Raw genomic sequence first — 24867 nt, forward strand, 5'->3', positions numbered from 1 at the left:
GGGGCCCTGCGTGTGTGTGTGTGTGTGTGTGGCGAGGAAGTGTTTCAGCGCCTCCATCGGGGTGGGAGGAATGAGTCTGTCTGTGCATGGCCAAGACGTACTCGAGTGATCTGTGCGTGTCTTCTTTCATGTCTTCTCCTGCAGAGGTTGAGTGTCACGGCCCCAGCCGAGCGGAGAGGCAACGAGGCAGGGGAGGGGAAGCGGAATCTGTGCTTCGGCCCGTCTGTCTTTGATGTGCATATCGCCTTCGTGTTGTTTTTTACTTTCCGTTTTGCTTTTGTGTGTGCGTGTGTGTGTGTGTGTATGCGCACAGGTCGGAGGAGCCGTCTTTATCCCCTCTTCATCGTCCCAACTCCCTCATTCATCTGATGTAAGGCGCATGAACGTTTCTCGATCACTCCGAAACGGCGAGAAGCGTGCGTGGTGCGATTCCGTCCAGCGCCAGAGAGGCGGGAGGGTGTGTGAGCGAAGGGCTCGTGTTGCCCTGAATCAGGTACCGCTGCGTGTATGTGTATACTCGTGTATTGCTGCTGCCGCTGTCATGCGTCTGTCCATGTGAAGAAAATGAGGGAGAGGGGCCTCCCCCGGTACTCGCCTCGCTCGTTGCACGCTTCTCATGTCGCTGATGCACGAAGCCGGCATCGCTGGAGGAGAGGCAGAGGGGGGAATGGATGCGCCTCTGCGCGCGGCTTCCGGTATGTCTGCGTGTCCGCATGCGTGCTCCTACGTGGAAAGACACTTGCAGGATGGAATCGAGCGAAGACAGGCCGCATCGACTGCTGGCGACATGGCAAGGCACGGCGGGGGGGGGAACGGGGAAGCAGAGCCGCACAGACACGCACACACATCCCCCTCCCCCTCTCCATCAGTGCCTGTCTGTCTGTCTGACCCTTTTTGGAGTACTGACGGACAGACGGTGAGGTGGGCGAACTGTTCCCTTTTTGTTTTTTTGTTTCGTTGGCGATTCCAAACGATGAAGGGTGAAAAATGGCGGCGGCATCTCAACTCGAGGGAAGCGGGACGCGCCTCCTGTGGACCGGTGAGGGGAAAGAGGGGGGGTGAAGCGAAGGAGGCCGGTCGTCCTCCTTACGCAGAGACACACACACTCTCTCTGCCGGGCCCCTTTTTACCCACCCACCCCCGGCTGTCCCCCCTCCGACATCACTGCTCAGCCACTCGCCGCACTTCGGAGGCCATATCGGCAAATATGCTCTTCTTTCTCTTCGCAGCGTACTGTCGACGTGGCGATGCTGCCCTCTCCACGACTGTCATTATCCGTACCTACAAGCGCGCACGCCCATTATCCCCTCCTCCAGCTTCTTCGCACCCTTCACCCTCCCCACCACCCCTGCTCTCACCTCCTACCTGAAGCGTCGGTATACACGTCGCACCTTCGCATCTCACTCCATCCCCCCCTTCTTAATCTTCGCCCTTGTTGGCTGCCTGGTGTGGGCGCGCAGAGAGCTGCATATTGGCCTTTCTCGATCTCCCCCAGTGCTCATGTCGGAGACTGAAGCTGCTGTGCCCGCCCCGCCTCCGCCAGAGGTGCCGTTGGCGTACCCGATCACGTTCTCGAAGTTGGAGGAGGGCGGCCCCCACTCGCCCGGCGCTGCGGGAACGGCCACCTCGTCCAGCCTTCAGCAAGTTTCCATATTCAGCGCGCTGCATTGGCTTCTGCCGGTCTATGAGCTGGCCGAGTGGCTGCCGAAGACGGCTGTGCAGTCCAGCAGGCAGAACAGAGGTAAGGCCACCTCTGCCGCTCCCGAAACCAGTGGCCGCAGGACCACTAGCGGCGCTGCTGCAGACGTGTCGGTCGACGTCGACGCCATCCCGTACGAAGATGTGCGCGCGGCACTGAGGCTGCTTCCCGTCTTCGAGAAGTTCTTCGTTGAGGGCAGCAAGATTATTCCCCAGCACACGAACCTGTACTACTTCACTGAGTCTTTCACGCTGCCGACGCCGAAGGGGCCTAAAGTGATCACGCGCTCCAAGGTTGAGGGCGACTATCGTGCCACGCACCAGCCCTCGCACGCGCCGTCGGCCCCTGCCACCGCGGGGGCAATGACGAAGACAACTGTCACCAACAGCACAGCGTACTTCTCCCTGCTACCTGGCCACAACCAGTTTCTTCTCTACTACGAAGAGCGCGACAAGCTGCGACACTTTACATACCTGCAGCTCGACCAGCTACGCTTCGCGTGGGTGGCCATGAAGGAGATGCTGGAAGAGAATAAGGTGTTCAACCTCAACGATGGGAGCCTCACGGGGCTTGCGAAGCGCGATCTCAAGAAAAACAACGCCGCATCTCCCTTCTGCCTTAGCTTAGCCGCGCATGCATCCGCAGCGGCGGAGAGCGCGGCGACTAACGGCACCGGCGCCGGTGCTAGCAATGGCAGTGGTAATAGCGCAGTCGTTGGCCGCGGCGGTGGCAACGCTCGCCTGCATCAGGGCACGAGCGGCAACGTCATCACCGCCCCCGACAAGCAGGTGATGGAGGAGAAGAAGCGCATGCAGCAGATGCGGTTCTTGCGGGAGGAGCTGGAGCGCGAGTGCCAAAGTCGCTGGCCGTACACGCCCGTCGCGAAGAGCTGCATCTTCCACGTAGAGGAGCGGGTCGAAGTGGAGTTGCCGGCGGAGGCGCTGGAGCAGCTCGGCCTGGTCGGTGCCCACAATGCCAAAAACAGCAAGAAGGATAGCCGCCGAGGGCCGCGCTACTATCTCGCAACCGTCGAACTTCCCTTGCTCAATAAAAAAGGTGGTATCGCTCGCTTCAAGGCCCCACGGTGGTGGAACAACCGTCGTGACGCCGAGAGCGCCGCGGCGGAGGCGACATTGATGGCGCTTCGCAGCATGACGGCGTAATGGGTATGATGCGGTGTGTTCTCGGGTGCTGGTGTGCGGACGGTGCCTCGAGTGAAGCGGCTGACAAATTGGATCTTGTTGGGTGCAGCGCTCCTCGAATCCGCCCCTGCGTTTGTCAAGATTAAGTGGTTCATCGGCGCGCGCGCACTCGCCGCGCGTGCCGCGAACGGGGAACATGAGTAGAGCCAGTGCTGTGCGAATTGCTGCAGGGGAAACTCTTTCCACCCTCTCGCAGCGGCGCGTGTATGCTTTCAGCGACGTATACGCCACTGCTGTCTCAGCAGCGGCAGCAGCAGCAGCAGCACCACCGTCACCAGTGAGTGAGGGGAGCGGTGACGCTTTCAGAAGCGCGCCCACTCTTTCTTTGTCTATGTCTCATCTCCCATCCCTGATGGAACGCACACACACACACACAGACACACACACGCGCACGGCAGTTTGCTGCCACATGAATCGAAGCGGACGGGAGCAACACAGTGCTATCCTCTGCACAGCGTGCCGCACCACTTGAATTCGACCCCGGACTCGCTGCTTTCGAGCGGAGGTGCTCAAGTGGCCTACATTGGTTGCCCTTCGGGGAGAGAGGGCGTAGGTGGTCCGCCAGCAGGGGTGACCAACGGGGCCGGAGACGATGCCGATTGCTTAGAGAGGCGAGAGTCTGCTCTCGCACAGCAGCGCCCCCCCTCCCCGGGCCCGCTGTATGCCAATCACTGGCCAAGCCTACTCAGCAGGCCCAGCGGCTTCACCGCCACTTGTGTGGCGGCGACCTCAGCGGCACGACGAGGGTGTGCCGCGGTGGTGAAGCCGGTCAGTCATCCATAAATGACAGAGGCAGTGTGTCGCGCAGGAGCAGCGTCCTGAAGCAACGTATCCATCAAAGCGGCACAGCAGGCACGCGTGACTCCGAGACGGAGAACGACGGCCTCATCCACAGCAGCCATAAGCAGCGCTCAGTGACGCCCCCATCCAAGAGCTGCGATTTCAGCTGAAGCCTGTCGCTTAGCAGCTGCAGCGGCATCGTCAGCGCGGCGCGTAGCCCCTTCGCGGCAATCGGCCGCTTTGTGATCAGGACCAACGCCAGCAATCAAGGCAGTGTGGCCGTGATTTCGCGCCGACGCGCCTGCATCTTGGCACCGGAGGGGGGGAACAACGGCAGCATCCGCGTGGCTGGCGTTTCTGGAATCGCCGCCGCCCTCATCTCGGTTGATACCACATTACCGTTTGGGGCAACGTGGCGGGGGCGTCGAGGTACCCAGTACGAGCGCCTCTTGTGCAACCCATCGCTCACCTGGTATGAGCGACGCCGCTGTGGACTTCTCCCCGCCCCAAGTAGTGCGGCTGTCCCCGCTCCCCACATCGCTTCGCCTCCCTCAGCAGCATGCCAATGCGGCGGCGCCGCAGTTCACACCGTCGCCATCTATTCCTTTACGAGCGCAACCTGCTCCAGTCCTCGCGCGCGGTGGGCGAAGCGGCGGAAGGCAGAGGCCTCCCCGCTGTGCCGCAATCGCAACGCGAATGCGGCGGCGCAGTTTCCGCAGCGGTGCTGGAGTGGAAAGGTCACCCACCCTTCATGACGCGGTGGAGACGCTTCTTGGCCAGATCGGCGCCTTGGCAAGCGCGCCGAGAGTCTCCAGTGGCTCGTTGCCCGCCGCCGAGACGCATTTTCGCCCGAGTACGAATGCTCGAGCGCAGGAGAGGGGGGAAGGCTTATAGGGCACCCTCGATGCAGAGAGACGCCCCTGCGTGGAGAGGAAGCCGGCGAAAGAGAAGAGCACACGTGGGTCATGGGTAAAGCAGAACGGGGAGAGGAGGGAAGGGCATCTCAACTTGGGCTTTGCCCCTTCGTCTGTTATGATGCGTCGCGTGTGTCGGTGTGTGCTCACACCTCTTTTTTTTTCTTCACCCCCCCTCCACGCCCCCTCCTCTCCTCCCCTCTCGTCGTTGGAGGACGCGCGGGGGGCGCGGGCGGGGGGGTGGTGGCAGAGGACAGCGGTCAACAACCCACAAAGACGAAAGCCAACGAGGGAGCAACTGACCGCGCAAAGCGGAGGCGTCCCCTTTCCTCGCTACAGGAAGACACCCAGCGCCGGCTAGCATCGTCGAGCCATCGCACTTGGATAGACACACTGGCGCAACGTCGGTGTCTCGCGCGTGAGCAAGCGGGCGAGCCTCCGCCCCATCGTCTGTGTGGGATATATATATATATATATATATATATGGAGGAGGTTCCCGCGCCGGTGTGATACGCCGCCTTTACCCAGAGCTCCATCGCCGCCCACTGAGATCAACTCATACTAATCAGGGCCCTCTTACCCTCTGCGTCCCGCCCCCTGTCTTCTCGTCATCAACTTTATATGCGCTTTTTTTTGGTGCGCACACGCACCAACACGACGGACGCGCTCCAGCAGCACCTGCCGCTCTCAGCACAACGCCTCTTTTCGTAGTGTACATCCCCATTTGCCCTCTCCTCTTTGCGAGCGTTGCTGTGCCGGTCCTCCTCACTCTCACTCTCCCCTTCAGGAGCAGTGCCCCCCCCGCACCGCTTCATCTGCCTTGTTCTTCCTCTCGGAGAGGGAGGGCGCTCGTCGCATCTCTCCCTCTATCCTACGCTGCGTTCAGTGACTGTGGCTCCTGTTGCTGTGGTCCTTTCTCGATCTCTCCCCACACCTCATCGTGCCTGTGTTTGCGCGTGTGCTCCGCCTCGTTTTGTGTCGCTGCGTGTTGGTCTCTCTCTCTCCCTCCCTCTCTCTTCAGCTTGCATACGCATATACTCTGGCGTGTGTGCCTGCGTGTGTGCGCGCACCCCACCTTCTTTCCCTCCCCCTCTCTCTTTCTACCAGCGGAGCATCGGTGCACAAGAGCCGGAGAGAGTGCTCGAGGAGATCCGCGCTCAGAAGCGCATCAGCGCGCAGGTAGACGCGAATTCATCACTATCGATCATCACAGGCGTGCGCGCACACACGCAGGCACACGCGTGCCAGCGAAGCAGAGCTATTGCATATTTATTAGCGTCCCCCCTTCTTTCTCCGCTACGGCTACGTGGATTGTGTGCTCGTGTAAGTGTGTGCGTGTGTGTGTGTGTGTGTCTTTACGCCTGCGCGCGCGCATGCATGTTTTGTTGTCTGTCATACTTTTATTATAACAACCGAGGCGCGCACACACACACAGGGACAGACAGACAGACGTTTCACGAAGCGAAATCGCTTACTAACCACACGTGCCGACATCCTTAACCTTTACTCCCCTCCCCCCTCGTTGCGCTCATCCGTCTTTGAATCTGCCGATTGCGTGCACGCGAGGCGATTCTATACAGCGTACGCACACGCGCACAGGCAAGGAAAAGAGGGGGAGCTCCGCATCTCAGCGTCAGGGGGTCGGCAAGGCGCCACCCCACCCCACCCCACACACACACACACACCTCCCCATTACCCATTGCTTTCCCTTCTCTTTTTTTTTGTTGTTACTTTCGTTGTCTCGCACGTGGTGCCCCTCTTTCCTGGCCTCTTCTTCGCCTTTGCCTTTGTGTGTAAAGTGCGCCTCGTCTTATACACTCATCCACGCGCGCATTCTTTTTTCTTTTTCTCCCTTCGTGGTAATTTGTGCCCTCCTCTCCCGCCGATTTAATTGTGAACACATACGCCTGCGCGGGCGCGGTCGTCGCGGAGACGCGCACTACTCAGCTCACATACAACGACGCGCAGGCTAAGGGTGGTAGGAGAGGTTCCGATCCATTGCTCATCGCACCTAAGTAAACCGACCAGACTGCCGCACACTCGTCCGTTCACCGTCTTCCTCTCATTGTCGCTCCTCCGCGCCGAGCTCGCGCAACTCCGCCCTTCTCATCGCTTCCCTTCCTCATATACGCGTACGCAAAGAGGAGGAAGAAAAACAAAGAGCAGAGCACTGCGCAACGAATGAAGGCGTTGCTCTGTCATTGCTTGCATCTTTCCAGCCCCCTCCCCCACCCTTGTTTGGTCAAGCTGCGTGTGCTTCTCTTTTCAGGGACCAGAAGCGGTCTCTCGCTCTCTCACCAACCACCTTCGCACGCCCACAGACTAACTTCTTCGCTCTCCGCCCGGTTCCCTTTCTCCCACCCCTCTTCTTCTCACTCTCCCTCCCGCGCCTCTACGATACCCCCTGCTCTCACCACCACCTCCCCAGCTCTCCCTGGTACCCTTCTGTGACTGCGCACGTGTGTCTGTGTGGGTGTGGGTGTGCGCGCGCGTGCGCTTCGGAGCCGCCCATTCGTATCGATCTCTGCTTTCCTCTCTCGCTTGGTTCTCCGCCAGACGACCGTTGCACCTCCCCCTCCTCCAAATCGCCGAACTCGCGTGTCTGCCAGGCGATTGAAGAGGTACACTTTCGGCGGTGGGCCTCTCCGTCCTTGTACTGTGCCTCTGTGTGTGTGTGTGTGTATGCACGCAACATTCTGTCTCCTCACATACACCCCCACCCCCTCGCCTTCTCTCATATTTGGCCATCTCTGCGTAGGTGCGCCTGTGTGTATGTCTGCGTCCTCTCTGTGTAACCCTCTCCCTCTCTCCTCCCCTTCCCCCTCCCCCTCAATCCTTTTTTTTGACCAATTAGCGGGCCTGTCTTCGTACATTGTTGTTGCTGTGTATCAATAAGGTACGCACACACACACACACACTCTCTCCCTCTCCTCTCCCCTCCCCCACACTCTCATCCTCTGTTTCTGTGCGTAGGTGTGTGTGTGTCTCCCCACCGGCCATACACTTGTCCACATCCCTCTCTCCCCCCGCTGTCATGCTCTCTGCCGGGCAACTCTCCCATCAACTCAACAACCGCCACGCGCAACCCTGTTCTCAAGCCTCTTCACTTTCGCCCGCGCCGTTGTCACCGTCATCCGCCGCCGCTTCCCTGTCCGTTGCAGCCCCCTCTGCGTCGCAGGCGCTACCGGCTAGGTACGCCGCGCCGCACCGCATCTCACCCAGCAGCGCGTCCACCTCAGTCACTACAGCTGAAGCGTCTATAGCAGCCAACAGGAGTGATCGTCATCGCAGCCAGCTGAACGGGCTTGGTAGTGGCCATCAGCTGTGCGAGGCTCCGCCGGCACCCGCGGCTCCCAAGCAGCTGCAGCAGCACCTCACGGAGCTGCAGACACCCCCTCATTCAATCGCCGCCTCGGGCCCCATCGTTCCTGGAAAATTCTACAGCTCAATCGATTACCCCACGCACTGCAGACAGTACCTCTTCTCTCGCCCGCCTCAGCAGCAGCAGCATCAGGCACCACCTCCTTCCGCAAGCCCCGCTCCACCCATTGCAGCGTTGCCAGTGTCGTCACTATCTCGCGCTGAGAACCCCATTCAGGCACCACCGTGTTACCGCAACCCCTCCCCCGTGTTCGTATCCGCAGAGCCGCCGCCGCCACCTCTGCTCGTGCAGAAGTCGCAACCCCAACGCCACAGCGTTCGCCGTCGTGAGCTCACCACCGCCGCTATGCAAGCCGTCATGGAGCCCGGCCCCCACGCCCAAACTCACGCAAGCGCTTCCTACTCGTCCCCCTACTCGCAGTCCACGTCCTCATCCCAACAGTATCCTCAGATCCGCACGGACACAACCTTGGTGTCGTCCATCAACAGCTCTTCCACCCCTGACCCAGCAAGCAAATCTGCCTCGGCCGTCGTCGCCGTGTCGGGCAGCGGGTCTTCATGTGGAGGACTGCGTATTGGTGCTCCGCACTCGCCGGTGACGGGCCTTGTCTACCAGCCGTACCCCACGCGGGAGCAGCAGAGACATGCGTCATACGGCCACACCTCCCCTAGGGGCACATCCTCGTCGCCTCGCTTTGCTGCGTCGAACACGAGCATGGCATGCTCCTCAGCTAACGACGCTGGCCATCTGGTCTTGCCCCGCCCCCTCAGCAGCCCGAGCGAGCTCTATACAAGTCAGCAGCGGAATCTGCTTGGACAGGTGTCGCAGCAGCAGCACTTCCAAATGAAAACGCCCTCACAGACGTTTGAGCGGCGCCACAGCGACACGATGGATACCGTCTCGCGTAGCCTCAACACGCAGAATGACCCTGAGCTGGTGGGACTTCCGCCGATGCGCCACAACGACGAGGACGAGGTGGTGAGAGCAGCTGGGAACGCGGCGACACTCTATTCGAAGGGCTTCCTCATTGCCACCTCCTCCTCCGCCAAGGAATCGACGGAGTTGCACGACCACGGTGACAGTGGTATGTACTCTCCGCCGCACCTGCACGACGGGGAGGAGCCACAGCCGCCACGCGACGAAGGTGAGGGGAGTATCAGCCAAGCCAGTCATTCGCGTGGCCCTACGGCGAGCACCTCCACCGGCATCTCACATCGCTTGCTGACCGCCGAGGAGATCAACGAGCGGCGTCGCGCGTCGTGGGTGGCAAGCCACTCCATGTCGCAAGCGCAGTCTGCTGTGGCCGAAACTGCCCTCGGCGACAGCGCGGCTGGTCAGAAACGGTCGAAGAATGCAATGAGCAGCATCCAAAGCACGAGCAACAACCTCAGCATGGCCAGTGGGGTGAGCAAAGGCAGCCGGCCGGCCCACCGACAGCTAACGAAGGAGGAGGCGGATCATCTTATTGCCCAGCGCCAGCAACAGCTGGCTGCAGAGGCCGCCGCCGCCGCAGCAGCAGCAGCAACGGCGGCGGCGAAAGATACGACAGCCCATCCGCAGCAGAAGAAGCAGCACAGGCCGTCACCATCGCTTACAAACACCGCCAGCCTCCACAGCCAGTCTGAAGCTGTACATTCATCGCTGTCGGACAGCACAAAGCCCTGGCTGCTCTCTGGGGACGGCACGCACGCCAACTACTTTTCCCCAGCGCCTGCCTCTATGCCGCCGTCCGCCGGCACCAACACGATGTTCAGCAGCAGCAACGCGGCGGCGGCGAAGCCGATGGCATTCGAGTGGCTGCGAGGTACCAGCGGCGGTGGTGGTCCTGCGAGTCGTGCGGGCCTCTTCGCAGAGTCGTCGGTGCATTCATGGCCTGGCGTGAATCCGTGGCAGGATAGCAGCGTGGCTGGGGGCACCGGTAGCGGTGGAAACGCCAACGTCAACGCTGCTGTGGCTGCGTTTCTTGGTGCGGCAGGGGGCACGGTTGGAGACGGCGGCTCAAGCAGTGATTTTGGAGCCCCTGCCAGCGCCCAGGCAAGGGCGGGGCAACCACCAAGCGGCCCCGCCGCCACCGGCTTCACGTGGCTGCCCAACACATCCAATCGCACACCGCGCGACCAGCAGAAGCGACGACCGCAGGTGCAGCCGCAGAGTGTGCTCTCTTTTGTGCCGCTCGCACCGTCACAGGCGGATAGCGTCCGCGATATCACCAGCGCCGCTGCCTGGGGCGGCAGCGCCGGCGCGATAGACCTCTCCGGTGACAACCTGCACAGTGCCGCGCTAACCTCATCTCCATCACTGCTGACGGCATCGGCGCTACAAGGGTTGTCGCAGCGGCACATTGAAGAGCGCATCTGCCAGTGTGATGTGCATCTCGAGCGACTCCGGCAGGAACGGGAGCAGCTGGTGCACGAACTGCAGAGACGCCTACACTGCGTGGCGGAAGGCGAGCAGCAGCAGCAGCAACAGCACAGCCACACAGGCGCTACGAGTTGGCCAGGCGCATTCGGCCCCCATGCGGTTGCCATCCCCAGTAGTGACATGAACATAGTGAGAGGAGGTCCAGCAATGACGCCGCACGGGACCGCAGCTGAGGGGGCGGCTGTCGGCGGGTGCAGCGGCAGCGCTGTGGATCAGAGCCCTCTCTGGCCGTTCTTTGGCAATCTCGTCGTGGACGCGAATACCACGGGGAAGCTCCTCCCGCGCGGCCCAGTAGATAAACGCGAACCCCCTGCTGCCTGCATAGACCCTATGAAAGGTACGGATGCCGAGGAATTGGTGGAGCGAGCGTCAGCGGCAGCCGCTGACCTTCGGCAGCGAAGCGGCACCGGTAGCGCGACAGTAGTTAAACCAGCGCACCAGGCGGCATCCGGCGCCGGTGAGGGCGGCGGAGGCGGGGGCGGAAGTGTTGGCCACCGGTCCGCAGGTGAGCGCTGTGGCACTCGCAGTCGTCGTCGTGGTGAAACTGGCAACCAGCGGAACAACAGCAACAGCAACGGCGCGTCGTCCTCCGCCGGCATCGCAGCGACGTCGTCTAACAACGGAGGTGGTGGGCATAGCGCCAGCAATCGCTGCAGCCACGACAACACGCCACAGGAGCAAAAATACCTGCAGACGGACCCGTTCAGCATGTACATGCACAACAAGAAGATTGCCACCGCCGGGGCCACCACGGCGCTGGCCAGCAGCAGAGATACCGCCGCGTGAAAATGTGCTGCGGCGGACAACGTCGCGAAGACGAGGTGCCCCGCGCGTGCACAGGTCTACGGAGGGCCTCTCCCTCTCCCTTTACATATACACAGGCGCCACGCCTTTCCTCTTTTTTTCTTTTTACCGGGGCCCACACGCGCCCTCCTCTCCCTCTCTCTCCCTCCCTATTTTTCTTCTAGCGGCTATACAATCAGTTGCGACTGCCCACCTCTCTGCATCTCGCGTAGTCGCCCCAAACCCCTCCCCCTACCAATGATCCTCCTCAAAGGGGGGAGGAGACGCACACGAAGGTTGATGACGTCCTCCTTCGTTCTAGGCACTCCCCTACCCCCCACCACCACCACCACCCCTCTCCTACACCTCCAGCACCGACACACACACAATGTACCTTCGCTCAAGAAATGGTGAATATGAATCGCTTAGTTGGTGCTGTGTGTGTATGTGTGTGTGCGTGTGCGTGCGCCCTCACAGCGGTCCTCTGCGCCCCCCTACCCCCCCTCCCTCACCTTTTTTTTGCCCCCTCTTGACTCTGTGTCATGAGCGATGTGGGCCTTTAGGTAACAGCCGCGCTTTGCTCATGGCGCTTTTCCCCCGTTTACTCGCCCCTTTGTGTGTGTGTGTGATCTGCGAAAGCGTCGCGCACATCCGCAATTTTAAGCTCTGCACAACGACTCCCAACCCACAGAGAGAGAAAGAGAGGGACAGACCTTCTCGGTTGTCCTCCCGTTTTCTGTATCGTCTCCCTCCCTCTCCTCTTCGCTTTCTCCTCCCTTACCGCCCCTTTCACTTGTCCTCCCCCTCCCCTCCCACACACACACATAGGCGCACATGAACGTTGAGCTGCTGATTGGCAACACACAGCTGCGCATACGCATTCTGGAGTTGCACACAAAAACTGAAATGGAGCGACTTATGCGCCCACTTGCGCCGCCGAATTTGAGGGAATGGATGACGTGGATGAATAGCTTTGGAGCGCATTACCGAGCGCACGGCTCCCTCCGCTTCGCTCGCCGTCGGTGTGCCGTGTGCTATCACTTCCTTTGCTCTCTTTTCCTCTAACGCTGTCCTCTGGCCACCAGTGCACCTCTGTGCATTCTGTGTGTCTGCAGGCCGGTGTGTGGTGGTGCATCGCATCCCCCAGCGGGGTCGCGCCTATCCTCCCCCTTCCCCCGATTCTCCTCCCAGGGTTCTCACGGCGGTGCAGCTCATCACTACACGCTCGCCCCGTTTCGTTATCTCACCGCTTGTGCAGTGGCCACCTCTCTCTTCGCTGTCTAATTGGCGCTTTTCCTGTCCTATCCCGTGTGGGGCCCCACCACCCACACCGACTCCCCCCTCCTTACTGAGCAGTCGTACGCATCGGCAAGGCAAACGAAATGGGGGAGGGGTAGCGTGGAGGTCTGCACCTCTCCACCCCCCCCGACGATACTCCTTCTGCCTCTCTGCCGTCATCCTCAATGGAAGGCGGATGTGCGGTCGGCTCCTCTATGCCTCTATGCATGTTCTTGGGTCACCTCTATTGCTTTCCCCTCAGCAGCGATGGTGGTCAGCAAGCGCGTGAGTGTCTGTGTGGGTGCGTGAGTGTGTATCGGATGTGAAAAAAAAAAAACTGCGGCCGTGCGTCGTCCCAGCGTGCCACGGGCCGCGTGAGGAGGAGTCGAGTGCTGATCAGACAGAGCGGATCGCGGAATGGGTGCGCCCGCATGAAAAAGGGGGACGACCGTCGCGGTGGGAAGAAGGGGGAGAGAGCGTGTGCTCCCCTCCCCCCGCCCCGCCCATGCGAGCACAAATGTGAAGGCCTTCAATGCTCTCTCCCCTCCTCATCCCCTTTTCGTCACGTGCGCCTCTTTTGTTTGGGGGGAGTGCGGCAGAGAAACTCTCGGGCGAAAGCGGCAGGGCCCCGCAGCCGCATCATAGCCTGCCATAGCCGCCCCCCTTCTTGCCCATCTGTCAATCATGCCGAGAGGCAGCCACGTCGGAACAGACGAGCCCGTCCCGGGGTGCATACGGTAGCGCATCGCAAGGAGACGAGTCTCTGACGGACGCGGGGACCGCTCCCCGAGAGGAGGGCGGACGCCCTCGGAGCTGAGAAACACCGAGGCGGCGACCAGCGCGACAGCGGCGAAAAAGGCTGCCCATGTCTTGTGTCGTGAAAGTGGCGTGGAGGGGGGCGGTCACGCACACATACGTCTGCGTCGTTGCAATCACCGAGAGAGAGAGATGTCGGTCGATGGGGGCAGGGGAAGGCGTCGTGTGAACCAAAAAAGAGCAGTCTGCGTGCGCGGGGGTACGCGTGGAAGTCGTGTGCGATTCTGTGGCGCCCTCCGCGTCACGCACCTATGCCTTTGCGTTGGCGACTCTCTCTCTCCTGCCCCTTTTGCTTCATTCTCTGTCATCCTTCTCGTTGAGTGGGACGCCGTGTGTATGTGTGCGTGTGTGCGATCCTCAGCACTCACAGCTTTTTCTCTGCATCATGTCATCCTCATCATCGCTCGTCTCCGCTATCGCCACCATTCAGTTCTCTTCGCCTCACTTTGGTTGTGTCTCTGAGAACACAATGTATCGAAGCTGACGAGGAGTCCATATCCGGCCTCGCCTTTCCCTTTTCGATTCCCCTTCCCCGTGTGTTTGCCCATTCCTGCGCGGCTATGTTCTCTGCCTCCGTGTCTCTACCCCTCTCTCTCCCCCCTCTCCCTCTCCCTCTCCCTCTCTGCGAAACGCGCCTGCGTTCTCCTGACCCGCGAACGCACATCTGCTTCGCTGGCAGCACGCGCGCCTGTGAAAGAGATCGAAGCGAAACGGCGGCACCTGTGTCATGTGAACATCCCCCACACCACCACCGTCGCCGCCTACCCCTTTCGTCCCTTCCATCGGCCATACACACACACACGCACACGCACCGCTGGCCGCCGAAGGTGTAGTATACACCTTTTTCTGTTCGTTGCTTGCTTGTCTCTCTCTGTCTAGCTGGCTGGCGGTCTGTGGGAGAGGGGGGAAGGAGTACCGGGAGTCTTACTGTGCGTGTGTGCCGCTTTACCAGGCGTCGCCCTCCCCCCTCATATCCCCCTCGTCCCCTTTTTGCCCAGCCACGCAAGAGAGAGAGAAAGCAAAAAATATGTCTGCCATTCCGCAGTACATCGGCTGCTTCACGTTGCTCTATGCCGACCCAGAGGTAAAGGAGCAGCGTCAGTACCTTCAGCCCCTGTACGGTCTCACTGCCGATGACGATCCGCCGGCGCCGCAGCAGCACCAGAGGGCATCGTCTCAGGAAGGCTCTGCGAGCACCTCAGGCAACAGCTCCAGCCGGATCTCGCAGGACGATGCGCAGGGCCGCATCGCAGGCTCTCAGCGATCTGCAAGCCTGGATGAGCCGACAACGCAACGCCACAAGTACCCGCAGGCGGCGACCAACGGTGTCCTGCCCCGGCTTTCGAACCCCACTGGCGCCAAGGTCGATGACAGGGAAGGGTCGCCAGCACCGACAGCAGCACCATCGACAGCGCGGGCACGCCCGCCTCGCAAGGTCGATCACGTAGGCCTTGGCCTCTACCCTGACCTGTCGACAGGCATTGTAGGCCCTCAGCCTGTCTTTGGTGGCGCCGCGATTTCCGCGGCCACTGCGGCCGCCCCCACGACCACCAGCAGCTCTTCCTCAGCTGCAGCGAGCACCGGTGCTCCGCAGACGTACCTTTTTGCTTCCAATGGTGCACCAATGCTCTCGAGCGTCGTTGATGTAGGCGCACTGCATCAGTTGCAAGACGCGCGTCGCCCTTACCCTGCCCCCCAGCCGCGGAGCGGCCACGTCTTGCTCTCGTGCCCTGAGCGTGGCAGTCTCATCCTCTTTGGGGGCTTAGGCGACGTCCCCTTCAACGATGTTTGGGAATACGACGTGCGAACAGGTCGCTGGGCAGAGCTGCCGTGCGTCCCTGCCACGGACGACGATGAGGAGGAGGTGGTGGGGCAACAGCAGAAGCTGCGCTGGTCGCATGCGCAGCGCAGCGGTTCGCCCGACCTCGACGAGGGCGCAGTCGCCTGCGTCAGCTCCTCGTCTGTCACATCCTCAGACGATGAGGACGATGCCATCGATGACGACGACAACGGCACGAGGTCTGCAACGCTACGCCGGCGGCGGCGGCGGCAACGTCGCAACATGCCGCCCCCCGCCTACGGCCAAGCCGCCGCGCTCTACCAGGACGCAAACGGCGAGACGTGCATGGCCGTCCTCGGCGGCATCTCCGTCGGTGATATCTGTTGCAGCGGCTTCTTCTCTCTCAACCTACACCGGCGCACGTGGCGACGGGTGGAAACGACCATTCCGTTTTTCGACATGTGGGGTGCCACGGCGCAGACGCTGTACGCGCCACGTCGCAGCAGCGCGCCCCACGCTGCAGTCGTGAATGAGGCGTGCAGCGGCGGAAGCGGAAGCGGCCCCCACGTCGACGCGGAGGAACAGGTGGTGGTACTCTTTGGCGGCATGACCGAGGAAGGTGAGGTAGTCCGGCCCGTAACGCATCTCTTTCACTTCGACCACCGCCTCACGGCTGCGGAGGTGGACGCGAACGCGGAGCTGTACCTCGAGAGTATAGAGTATGGGGTAACCGAGCACAGGCGCATCTTGCGCCACGTGCTCGCAGAGGGCGGCGTCGCCGAAGATCACGAAACGGGCGACAACGGTCAAAGCCCCTGTATCGAAGCGCGGTGCAGCCAATGGCGTGAGGAGCATGCAGACACGCTCGCGCAGTGGCGGCGGCATGCGCTCAAGAAGATGGTGGGCAAGTACTGGGCCGAGCATCTCCCGGCGCCTGAGGACCTGCATGGCCGCCGCCGCTCGACAAGCGCCGCTTACAAGCGTCACTTCATGTTCATCTTCGGCGGCCGCGACGACTTTTATTTTTACAATGACCTATGGTGTTTGAACCTCGTCACGCGAACGTGGGTGCAGGTGCGCGAAGGGGTGCCGCCGCACTGGCTGCGCAGCTTCCTGGCGGAGCCGCACAACCCCATGTGCGGCATCCTCATCAGCGACCGCGTCGCGCAGCTGCGGCAGGAGACGGTCCTGAAGACGGAGGCGAAGCTGATGCACAACTCACCAAACGGCACTGTGAACCCGATGTTCCGCATCCGTGACGTACATCACGCCCTCTTTGCAAGCTCGTCGAACAGCTCCGCTCGAGCACGCACCGGTGCCTGCATGGTGGCGGATGTGCAGCGTGACTGCCTCTACGTGTATGGCGGCTTCTCCTACACAGGCCAACAGCACCTGACATTCTTCGACCTCCACGCCTTCTACATTGGCGAGAACATCTGGCGGCGCGTCTGTGTCTGCCGTGAGCGCCCATGGGAGGCTGTGATCGACGCCGCAGCGGACGCCGTCAGCATCGTGCATCCGGCAGAGGAGGGGAGATCGTATGCGCGTCATGCCTCGCCGCCCTCAACGGCAAGCGGTTCTGGTGCATCTCCGCTGCCCCTTACGCTGATGGGCTACGCCACTCGCTATCTTTCGGGTGGCTCTTCAAGCCCCACCTCCGTGGGGGCAACATCAGTGGCAGCCTTGCTCGGGCCTCCTCTGGCGCCGCGCGGGTCACGGGCAAGCCGGATGCCAAGCACACCCTCATCCCCAGGCGGATACAGCAACTGCTTCCACCTGCCAGTCTTCCTGCCAGAGGCGCGCACGATGGCTGCCATGGCAGGAGACCCGTTGCAGCCTGGCGCACGCTTTTTCCTGCACGGAGGCCGCTGCGGGGAAGAGGCCTGCGGCGATTTCTTCGAGCTGCGCACTCACGTCAGCCGGGCTGTGGACATGGAGTACATGAAGCTGCACCGGGCGGCCCGTGAAGAGGACGCGGCCGGCTCATCCCCCAGGCGCTCCTTGGCCGGCTTGGATACGTTGGCGACCCCCTCGGCCTCGCCCAGCAGCCCACCCGCCGCCTCGATGTTGACACACTCCCTTGTAGCGGCGGACGCGGCGTCAGCCCAGGCCGCAGGGCTCCCCGCCGCCGACGCCGCACGCCTCCAGTGGAATAGCCGTCGCCAGCTTCAGCGTAAGCTCGTTAGTGCTGCGATTGAGGCTCAGGAAGGGTTTGAGGATAAGCCTGCAGCGCTTTACAGCTCCGCAAACGACACAGTGCCGCTGCCGCGCCGCACACTACGTGCCGCCGCCACGCGCTGGATACGGGATATTCTGGCGTCTGTGGATCCGCAGAGCTTAATGTTTGTTGAGCTGCGCAACGGCCACGCAATGGTAAACATGCGCACCCACATCCACTACCGTAGCCGGCTGAGTATGCTCAGCGGTGATGGGAGCGGTGCCTCAGAGTCGTGCGAAAAGGGCTCGACGGTCACGAGATCGGCAGCGGGTTCGTCACGCACACTGTTCTCGGCGAATCGCACTTCGAGTTCTCGGACAGATACAGTGGCCGGTATCGTTGACAGCGCCAGCGCTTCGCCAGCTCTGACAACGTTGATTCGGCTAGAGAGTATGGACGGCCACCTGAAGCGGTCTGCGCGGTCAATGGAGCTGCTTCTATACGATGTCCTGCTCTCAAAGCTGGCCAGCAGCGGCGGCGGTGGCGGAAATGCTGCGAACGCGGCCCTTCACCGTCGCTCGTGCAGTTCCGCCCACATGCCCGGAAAAGAGCTCATGACGAGCCCGTGCACACGCGACATCACCACGGCAACGTCTCCGGAGGCGCACAGGATGTTCCCATCGCACCCTGCCAACCTCGCTGGGGGCCATCCAGGCAGCAGCACCGGTGAGGGCACGCCGCCCTCCACGTCTCCACAGATTCAGATTTTGAGTCGCGCGCAGCACTCCACCCCACGCACCCCGCACTCGCTGAGCACGACGCTATCCGTCAGCAACGATGGCACCACGCAGGAAGAGCTGAGTGTCTCTTTCCCGTCACAGGCTAGTGAGCCGACTGCCGTTTCCGTAAACGGCGCTCGAGCGTTGTCGCCCAGTCTGGAAGGTCGGAGCAGCAGCTTTCTCGGAGGTTGTAGTGGCAGTGGTGCAGGAGCTACATTTTGCGGCTCCGTCAGCGGCAGTGCACCGCCGGACAACAACGAGTATGCCTACCACGCGCTGCTGCGAAGTCTGTTCTACCGCGAACCTTTCCACAAGGCGAACTATTCCATGGACAAGAAGCGGTGAAAATTCGTGAGGGCGCAGAGGGCCAGCAGGAAGTTTGGTGTGTGTGTGTGTGTGAAGGAGGGAGGGGGGGCTCGTCATGTGGGGAACGGGCGGAGACGGGGAAGTAGCGGCAGTGAAGATGGGGCAGGATGCGCACTCCCCTTTTTTTCGACGACGCTGCGAACTTTCTCGAGATCGGAGAAGGGCAAAGAGGATGGGGTAGGCAGTGTGGAAGAAGGCGGGGCTTCCGATGTACATCAATGGCTGAGCAGACTCAACACACACACACACACCTCCCCCTCCTCAATGCGCTGATCGTCTGCCTTCTCGACGACTCCACTTGCCGCACCCCCTCTCTCCCTTCATCTCCACAGACCGCTCGGCCCCTGTCGCGCGTATGCTCCCGAGTCGAAGTCTGTCTTTATGGCTCGTTGCTCATTCCGTGAGCGCATGTGTGTATGGGTGTGGATGAGAGAGGGAGGGTGGCTACGTTCACCTATGCAGGTGTAGGACGTGTATGTTTGTATGGGTGCATGTAATCGTATATATTAGACAGCACCTTCAAACGAGGCCGACGAGAAGGGTGGATGCAGTGGTGTGAGTCGTGAGCTTCGTTGTGTATCTGCGTATGTATAGATGCCCCCTCTTGAAGCCGCTTCGCATCTTTGTGTCCCCGCATCTTTCGCCTCCCTCCCTCCCCTCCGCTGAGTTGCGGTTGCTTTCTCGCGCCTTTCCTTACAGTCCTCTGCTCCGATCGCAAGCAGGCACGCACCTCTCTCTCTCCCTCTGCGTATTGGCGATTCAGAGGTCCCCTAAAACCTCTGTGTGTGTTGGGGGGAGGCCGAGCAGCTCTCCCTTCCTTCAGCATACGCACACCCACGCGTATCCTCGGCAAGCGCCAGGTGCCTCTGCCGGTGATGACAGGGTCAGGCACCTGCAGAGTAGGAGAAGAAGGACAGTGTAACGCTGCTCTCCTCGGCATTCAGTTCCTGCGTAGCATTGCGTTGGGGCTACCTGCGACAGCCCACCAGCTGTTGTCATTCATATGATGAGCAGGGTGGCTGCGTGACTCGAGCACACACACACGCACACTACCCGGCCCTCACACTGGCGACCGGTATGGAGGAGCCTGAGCCTTTCGGAGGTGTGCGTCACGTGGAGGCCGACGCCATTGGGCGCGACTATGCGGCGACGTGCAATGCAGGCGGCTGAGTAGTGTATGAGGCACGCGCCGTTCTCAGCAAAGGTGATGCTGTTCTGCTACGCGTTCGTCGTGATCAGCTGCCGAGTATCACCACGCGGCAAGGAGAGGGGAGGACCTCTCTGATGTTTGCTGTGTGTGTGTGTTTGTATGTGCAGATGTAACACGGGCACCCGCAAAAAAAATGAGAGATGTCTATGAGCAGACATATACTTATCGTGAACTGAAAGGAATGCGCCCCGCGCCACCATCCACTTCAGCATGGAAGTTGAAAACTATTCATGCACGACTACGGTTATGCAGCCCTAAGCACCCTTGAAGTCATCCTCGCCCACCTCCCTATTCCTCTTCTCGCTTGCCCCCTGCACACGCACAAATTGGCCTTGCTGGCTGTGTGTGTGTGTTTGTGTGGCGGTGTCCGATCCTGTACCAACGCTTTACCGCTAATACGCGCCCGCATACATACACACGTTGCTGTTGCTACTCCAACCTCATAGCATCACCTCAACCCCCCATCCGCCACCGCCACCGCCACCACCACCCGAGTGTGCGTGTGCGTGTGTGTGTGTGTCTATCCCCCCCAGCCGCTCCCTCACTCCACGTCAGTCGCAACGTGAGTGCTGCTGTTTCGCCACCATCACCGCCTGCCCGACTCCCTCCTCTCTCCCCTCCAGCCCCCCCCTACACACACACACACAAAGAACAAGCACCGTCCCGTATCTCACGAGCTCATCACACACCACACCTCCCCTCTCGTTGCCGCAGCCGCTGCTCTTTGAGGCCATCTTACCACACAGCACTCCTGCTTTTTTTTTACCCTTCTGTTCTCGTCTCTTTTCTCTCTGACACTCCGCTTTACTCGCCTCCTCCCCCTTAACCCCCTCGCTCAGCCCCTCCCTCGCCGGGTCACCGTCACGCGTCTCTGAAACACCACACACACGCACATAGAGAGAGAGAGAGGGATCCGGCCTTCGCTTGGCCGCCTCTTTCCTTCCCCCCCCCTGTCCCTTACACGGGGCGGTACCTGGGGCGCACAGACCGTTTCTTTCGCGTCTGCGTGTGTGTGTGTATGCGTTGCTGCCCGTGCCCTCTTGCTCTCGCTTTCTATATCACGGCATCACCCTACTGCTCCAGACATAGACTGACACCCGGGGCACATTGGCGAGAGCGCAAGGGCCTGAGAACGAGGCCCTGTGCTTCTGTGAAGTCTACTCAAGACTTATCATCGAAGGGCCTAGTGTCGCAGCGGTGGGGAAAGGGGCATCCCAATCACAGAACGTCCTCCCCACCTCCCTGCCTGTCCCATCGTATCTTTTGTACAGTATTCCGCCCCACCCCCACACACACACACACATACGTACGCCTCTTCCTCCTTCGCATACAGCCGCCAGTGAAAAGTGCGAGCCCAGCAGAGAAAGGCACAGACAGACCGAGACCGCGGGAGAACAAGCAAGCAACAAACTGAAGAAAAAAAACGTTGACCACTTGTTCGGGCCTCCTCCAGCCCCTTCACCAAGCCAACAAACCCATCATCACACTTTTCTAACGGTGAGGCTCTCTTCTTCTACCTCTCCCGCTCTCGCTGCTCCGCTGTTTCTTCTTTTTTTCCCCGTCGCTGGTTTGCCGCTCTCTCCACCGCTCCATTTTTTTCCCTCCCCTTCGCTTCGTCGTTCACTGACCCGCCGCTACCTTCCCCTCCCCCACTCCCCCCGAACATCAACGCTCTCATTATCACCACCCCTCCCTCTTTCTCTCTCACACACACACACTTTTTCTGTGTGTCTGTGCCTTCATTTCTATCCCTCTCGTGACTTTGACTGCACGCACATACACGCATCAGGAGTGCAACCATCACTCGAGCCTCTTCGGTGCCCCCCTTCCCACTTTCCCATATTATCACCACACGCCCCTTTTTTTGTCGCTTCTCCTCTCTTCCACCCCATCCCCTTCCCTTCTCCGCAAGTGATCTCGGTTGGGTGGTCATATTGCGTCCGCACGCGCGTTTTCTCTTCTCCCTCCTCCCTCCTCTCCCCCTCTCCTATTTTTGTGGCCGGCCTCTCTCTTCATCTTGAACGCACGTCTTGCCAAACGCACATCACCCCTCCCACCTCCTTCACCTTTCCCCCCTCCCCGCTCATCTCTCTGCTACCCCTTCCCTTTCCTCGTCCCTCACTCCCTCTCCCTTCCTCTCTCTCTACCCAGCACCCACACAGACGCAGGCAGAGACCGTGTCATCGCCCACCATTGCCGCTCATTTATTTTACGCGTCTCGATAGAAAAAAAAAACAATTAACGTGCGCGAAATCACAACAAAACGATTGGCTCTCTCTGTCTCTGTGCCTGACTGTCTCTTTCGCGCCCCCGGTCGTCTTCCTCTCCCCCGTTTGCAGTCCGCTCAAAAAAAATTTTTTTCGCGTGTATCTTTCCCTCTGCCCGTGGCTGTGTCTCTATCTGTGTCTCTTCATTTAGTGCCTCTTCTCTCTGTATCTGCCTCTCGCCTCCTCCCTTTTTTTCGCCTCTGAAGTCTTTCCTCCCTGTGTGTTCCACACACACACACACCTTTTTTCTTTGTTTTCGGCTTCTGCATTGGTTTTTTTTGGACCCCCTTCTTCCCCCTTCCCCCTTCCTCTCCCCTTCCCCGTCACCCTAACCTCTCCTGCCACGCACCCACACACCTCCTCTCGCACTCTTGTCCTTCGCTGCGAAGGCGTCAGAAACGCATACACATATAACACGTGCTATACTCAGAGCACCGCGCATCTGCTGTTGTTGCCGTTGCTGTTCGCCTCGCCTTTGACTTTTTTGTTTTTTTCTTCGTTTCTTTCGCCTTTTCGTCGGTGACCGAGACAACTGAGCTCCACACACGCACATAGAGAGAGAGAGACAAACGCGCACACGACTTCACGGCGCGAGCTTTGTTCTTCGAGTGTGTGTGGGTGTGGGTGTGTGTGTGTGCCTCTCTTTGTCTCTCCCTTTCTGCTGTGCTGTGCTGTGTGGGTGTTTTTTTTTCTTTGTGACGGCTTGTGCGCTGTGGCGGAACTTTTTTTTGCTCCTCCCGCTTGTTCGGCTCCGTCAAACAGCCGTGACGTACAAATACACACACACACACGCAGAGAGAGAAAGAAGCTGGAAGACGCGTATCTACATCGGCCATCGGCGATCGCGCGGTCTTGTCTCACTTGTGCCTTTCCCTGAAGCCCCCCTCCTCCTTTTTTTCCCCGGCCTTCCATGTCCGAGCCCTCCATCCCGCGTGAGGACGTGCAAGGGTCGCCGCATGCCAATGTGTCGCCACTCGCCAGCCCCCACACACCTCCTGCTGCCATGCAGCCGCCACAGCAGCAACAGCCATCCGTACATCCGCCTGTGGCGAGCGTTTCGCCGATCGCGAATACTGGTACGACGCCGCGACTGCTCTTCACGTGGGACCCGTACCGAAATGTCTCTTCCTCGCCTGGGCACAGTGGCACAGCCACTGGTGGAGCCGCTATGAAGCCGCCGGAGGAGGAAGTGGCAGAGGAAGGGCGGCTGGCGTCTAGCATCGGTGGCTGCTCCACGACTTCGTCCGTGAACAATGCCAATGCCGGCGCTGAGACATCTGCAGGGGCGAGCAGTGCAACTCGTGGGGCTAATGCTTCTGCGGCCCCATCGCCTGCCGCGACCCCTGGCGGTGCACGGCCCCCGCTGACCATCTCGGCATTACTCGGCGGAGCGGGGTACCAGAACCGAGGGTCCCCGCAACTCTCGGCGACGACGATGCCGCTGCCTCCGCAACAGCAGATTCTGCACCAGAGTCCACTCAGCGAGGCCTGCGTCGCGCCAGGCTCTACTCACTCCACCCCGTCTGGTCCAGTGCTGAAGCGCATCTCTACCTCAGCGAAAGACGGCCGGCAGTACTTCCTTGACTACTCGCCAAGCCCAACCGTGAACAGCGGCCCCCCTGCTGCTGTTGCCGGTGGCGGCATGCCGAACCTGATGCTCCCCCCCAACATGTCACACATGGGTACCGTTTCGTCGGCATCCGCGCCAACGTCGTCACAGCAGCGGCCGCAGCCTCCTGCAGGGATGGATACAATCGACCTGGACGGGGGCAGTAGCGCCAACATCAGCCCGCAAGCGGTACCGCTTATGTCACCCCCACGCGGCAGTAGCAGCGCAGGCTCGCACCCAAGCTACGGCTCTGTCACCACCGCCAATAGTCACAGCATCCTCTCAGCTACTCAGCTGTCGTCCATGGGCGGCATGACGCAGCACAACCCGTACCGCTCCCCTTCGATGTTCTACGCACCAGCTCACAACACGTCGCCGGCCACACAGCAGCAGCAGCAGCAAGTGCTGCACCACCAAGACATCGATGACAATGACGCAGATCTTGTTTACGCCCTCGAGTCGGACCCGTCCGCCTTCATAGTCCGCCTACTTCCGCCACCGCCGCCGCTGCCGGAGCTTGCACGCGTCCTGACCGTGCCTGGCGTAGTGCAGTCCTTGTGTGCGCGGTGGTGCACGTACGTCGCTGCGGTGCTCAAGTCCGACGCCTTCGCGGCCATCACAGCCGCCCCGCCGCCGCCGCCGTCGTCCGTGACGATGAGCCGGGAGGGGGGCAATGGCAGCACCAAGGAGGAGCTCGCCGCCTGGTACGAGACGGCCGTAGACTGGTGGGAGAAGCTTGAGCAGGAGGGTACCGGGGCCGTGGACGTGCGAGCCAAGTCGAGGACTGTCGCAGCTGCAGTCGACGCAGTTGCCAGCGGTCGCTCTCGTCGGGCGTCGGCGCCAACCACAGGCGGCAATGCTAATGGTGGCCGCTACCAACCGCAGGGTGGCGTAGGCGGCAGCGGGTACCGTGGTCGCGGCGGGCGCAGCGGTGGCGGCTACCACGCTGGCATGGGTGCCTACGGATACGCCGCAAGCACAACGGGACATCGTGGCGGCACCCATCCGCGTGGTGGCGGCGCTGCTGCGGCAGGGGGCATGGCGGCAGGTGCCCACAACACCTGCGTCGCCGCAGCCGGCTACCGTGGTGGGCGGGGCAGTGGTGGTAGTAGTGCCGGCTATAGTTACGACGCCAGCATGGCGGGGGGTGACAATCGGCAGGACATCCCCGACGAGGTGGACCCGGCGATGCAGTGCAGCAACGCGTACTACCCGTCCTCGAACTTTAACCCGTACGCAGAAAGCTGGCACTTTAGCGGCACCGCTGGTATGGCGACGGGCACGCAGCAGCAGCAGCTACAGCAGCAGCAGATGCCGTCTCCGTACATGAAGGGTGGACGGCCGTTGGCGCAGAACTCGCACCAGCAGCCGCGGGGGTACGGCGCCATGAACATGTAACGAGCATGGAAAGCAGTGGGAACCT

The 24867-nt window shown here is 60.9% G+C and overlaps 4 protein-coding genes across 4 annotated transcripts; all 4 read left to right on the plus strand.

The window, feature by feature from the left end:
* Positions 1-1500: 1500 nt before the first annotated feature.
* LSCM1_06898 (uncharacterized protein) lies at positions 1501-2862 on the plus strand (the record flags this gene model as incomplete). Its single annotated transcript, XM_067324301.1, has 1 exon — positions 1501-2862. One exon carries the CDS (start codon positions 1501-1503, stop codon positions 2860-2862), a length of 1362 nt encoding a protein of 453 aa, XP_067179972.1.
* A 4767-nt stretch (positions 2863-7629) lies between these two features.
* LSCM1_06899 (uncharacterized protein) lies at positions 7630-11184 on the plus strand (the record flags this gene model as incomplete). The annotated part of the gene is made up of 1 exon (XM_067324302.1): positions 7630-11184. The coding sequence occupies one exon, from the start codon at positions 7630-7632 to the stop codon at positions 11182-11184; it is 3555 nt and encodes a 1184-aa protein (XP_067179973.1).
* Positions 11185-14302: 3118 nt separating this feature from the next.
* LSCM1_06900 (uncharacterized protein) lies at positions 14303-18337 on the plus strand (the record flags this gene model as incomplete). The annotated part of the gene is made up of 1 exon (XM_067324303.1): positions 14303-18337. The coding sequence occupies one exon, from the start codon at positions 14303-14305 to the stop codon at positions 18335-18337; it is 4035 nt and encodes a 1344-aa protein (XP_067179974.1).
* Positions 18338-22745: 4408 nt separating this feature from the next.
* On the plus strand, positions 22746-24842 carry LSCM1_06901 (uncharacterized protein; the record flags this gene model as incomplete). The annotated part of the gene is made up of 1 exon (XM_067324304.1): positions 22746-24842. One exon carries the CDS (start codon positions 22746-22748, stop codon positions 24840-24842), a length of 2097 nt encoding a protein of 698 aa, XP_067179975.1.
* Positions 24843-24867: the final 25 nt, after the last annotated feature.

Source organism: Leishmania martiniquensis, chromosome 15, assembly GCF_017916325.1.
Source record: "Leishmania martiniquensis isolate LSCM1 chromosome 15, whole genome shotgun sequence".
Classification (NCBI taxonomy): Eukaryota; Euglenozoa; class Kinetoplastea; order Trypanosomatida; family Trypanosomatidae; genus Leishmania; species Leishmania martiniquensis.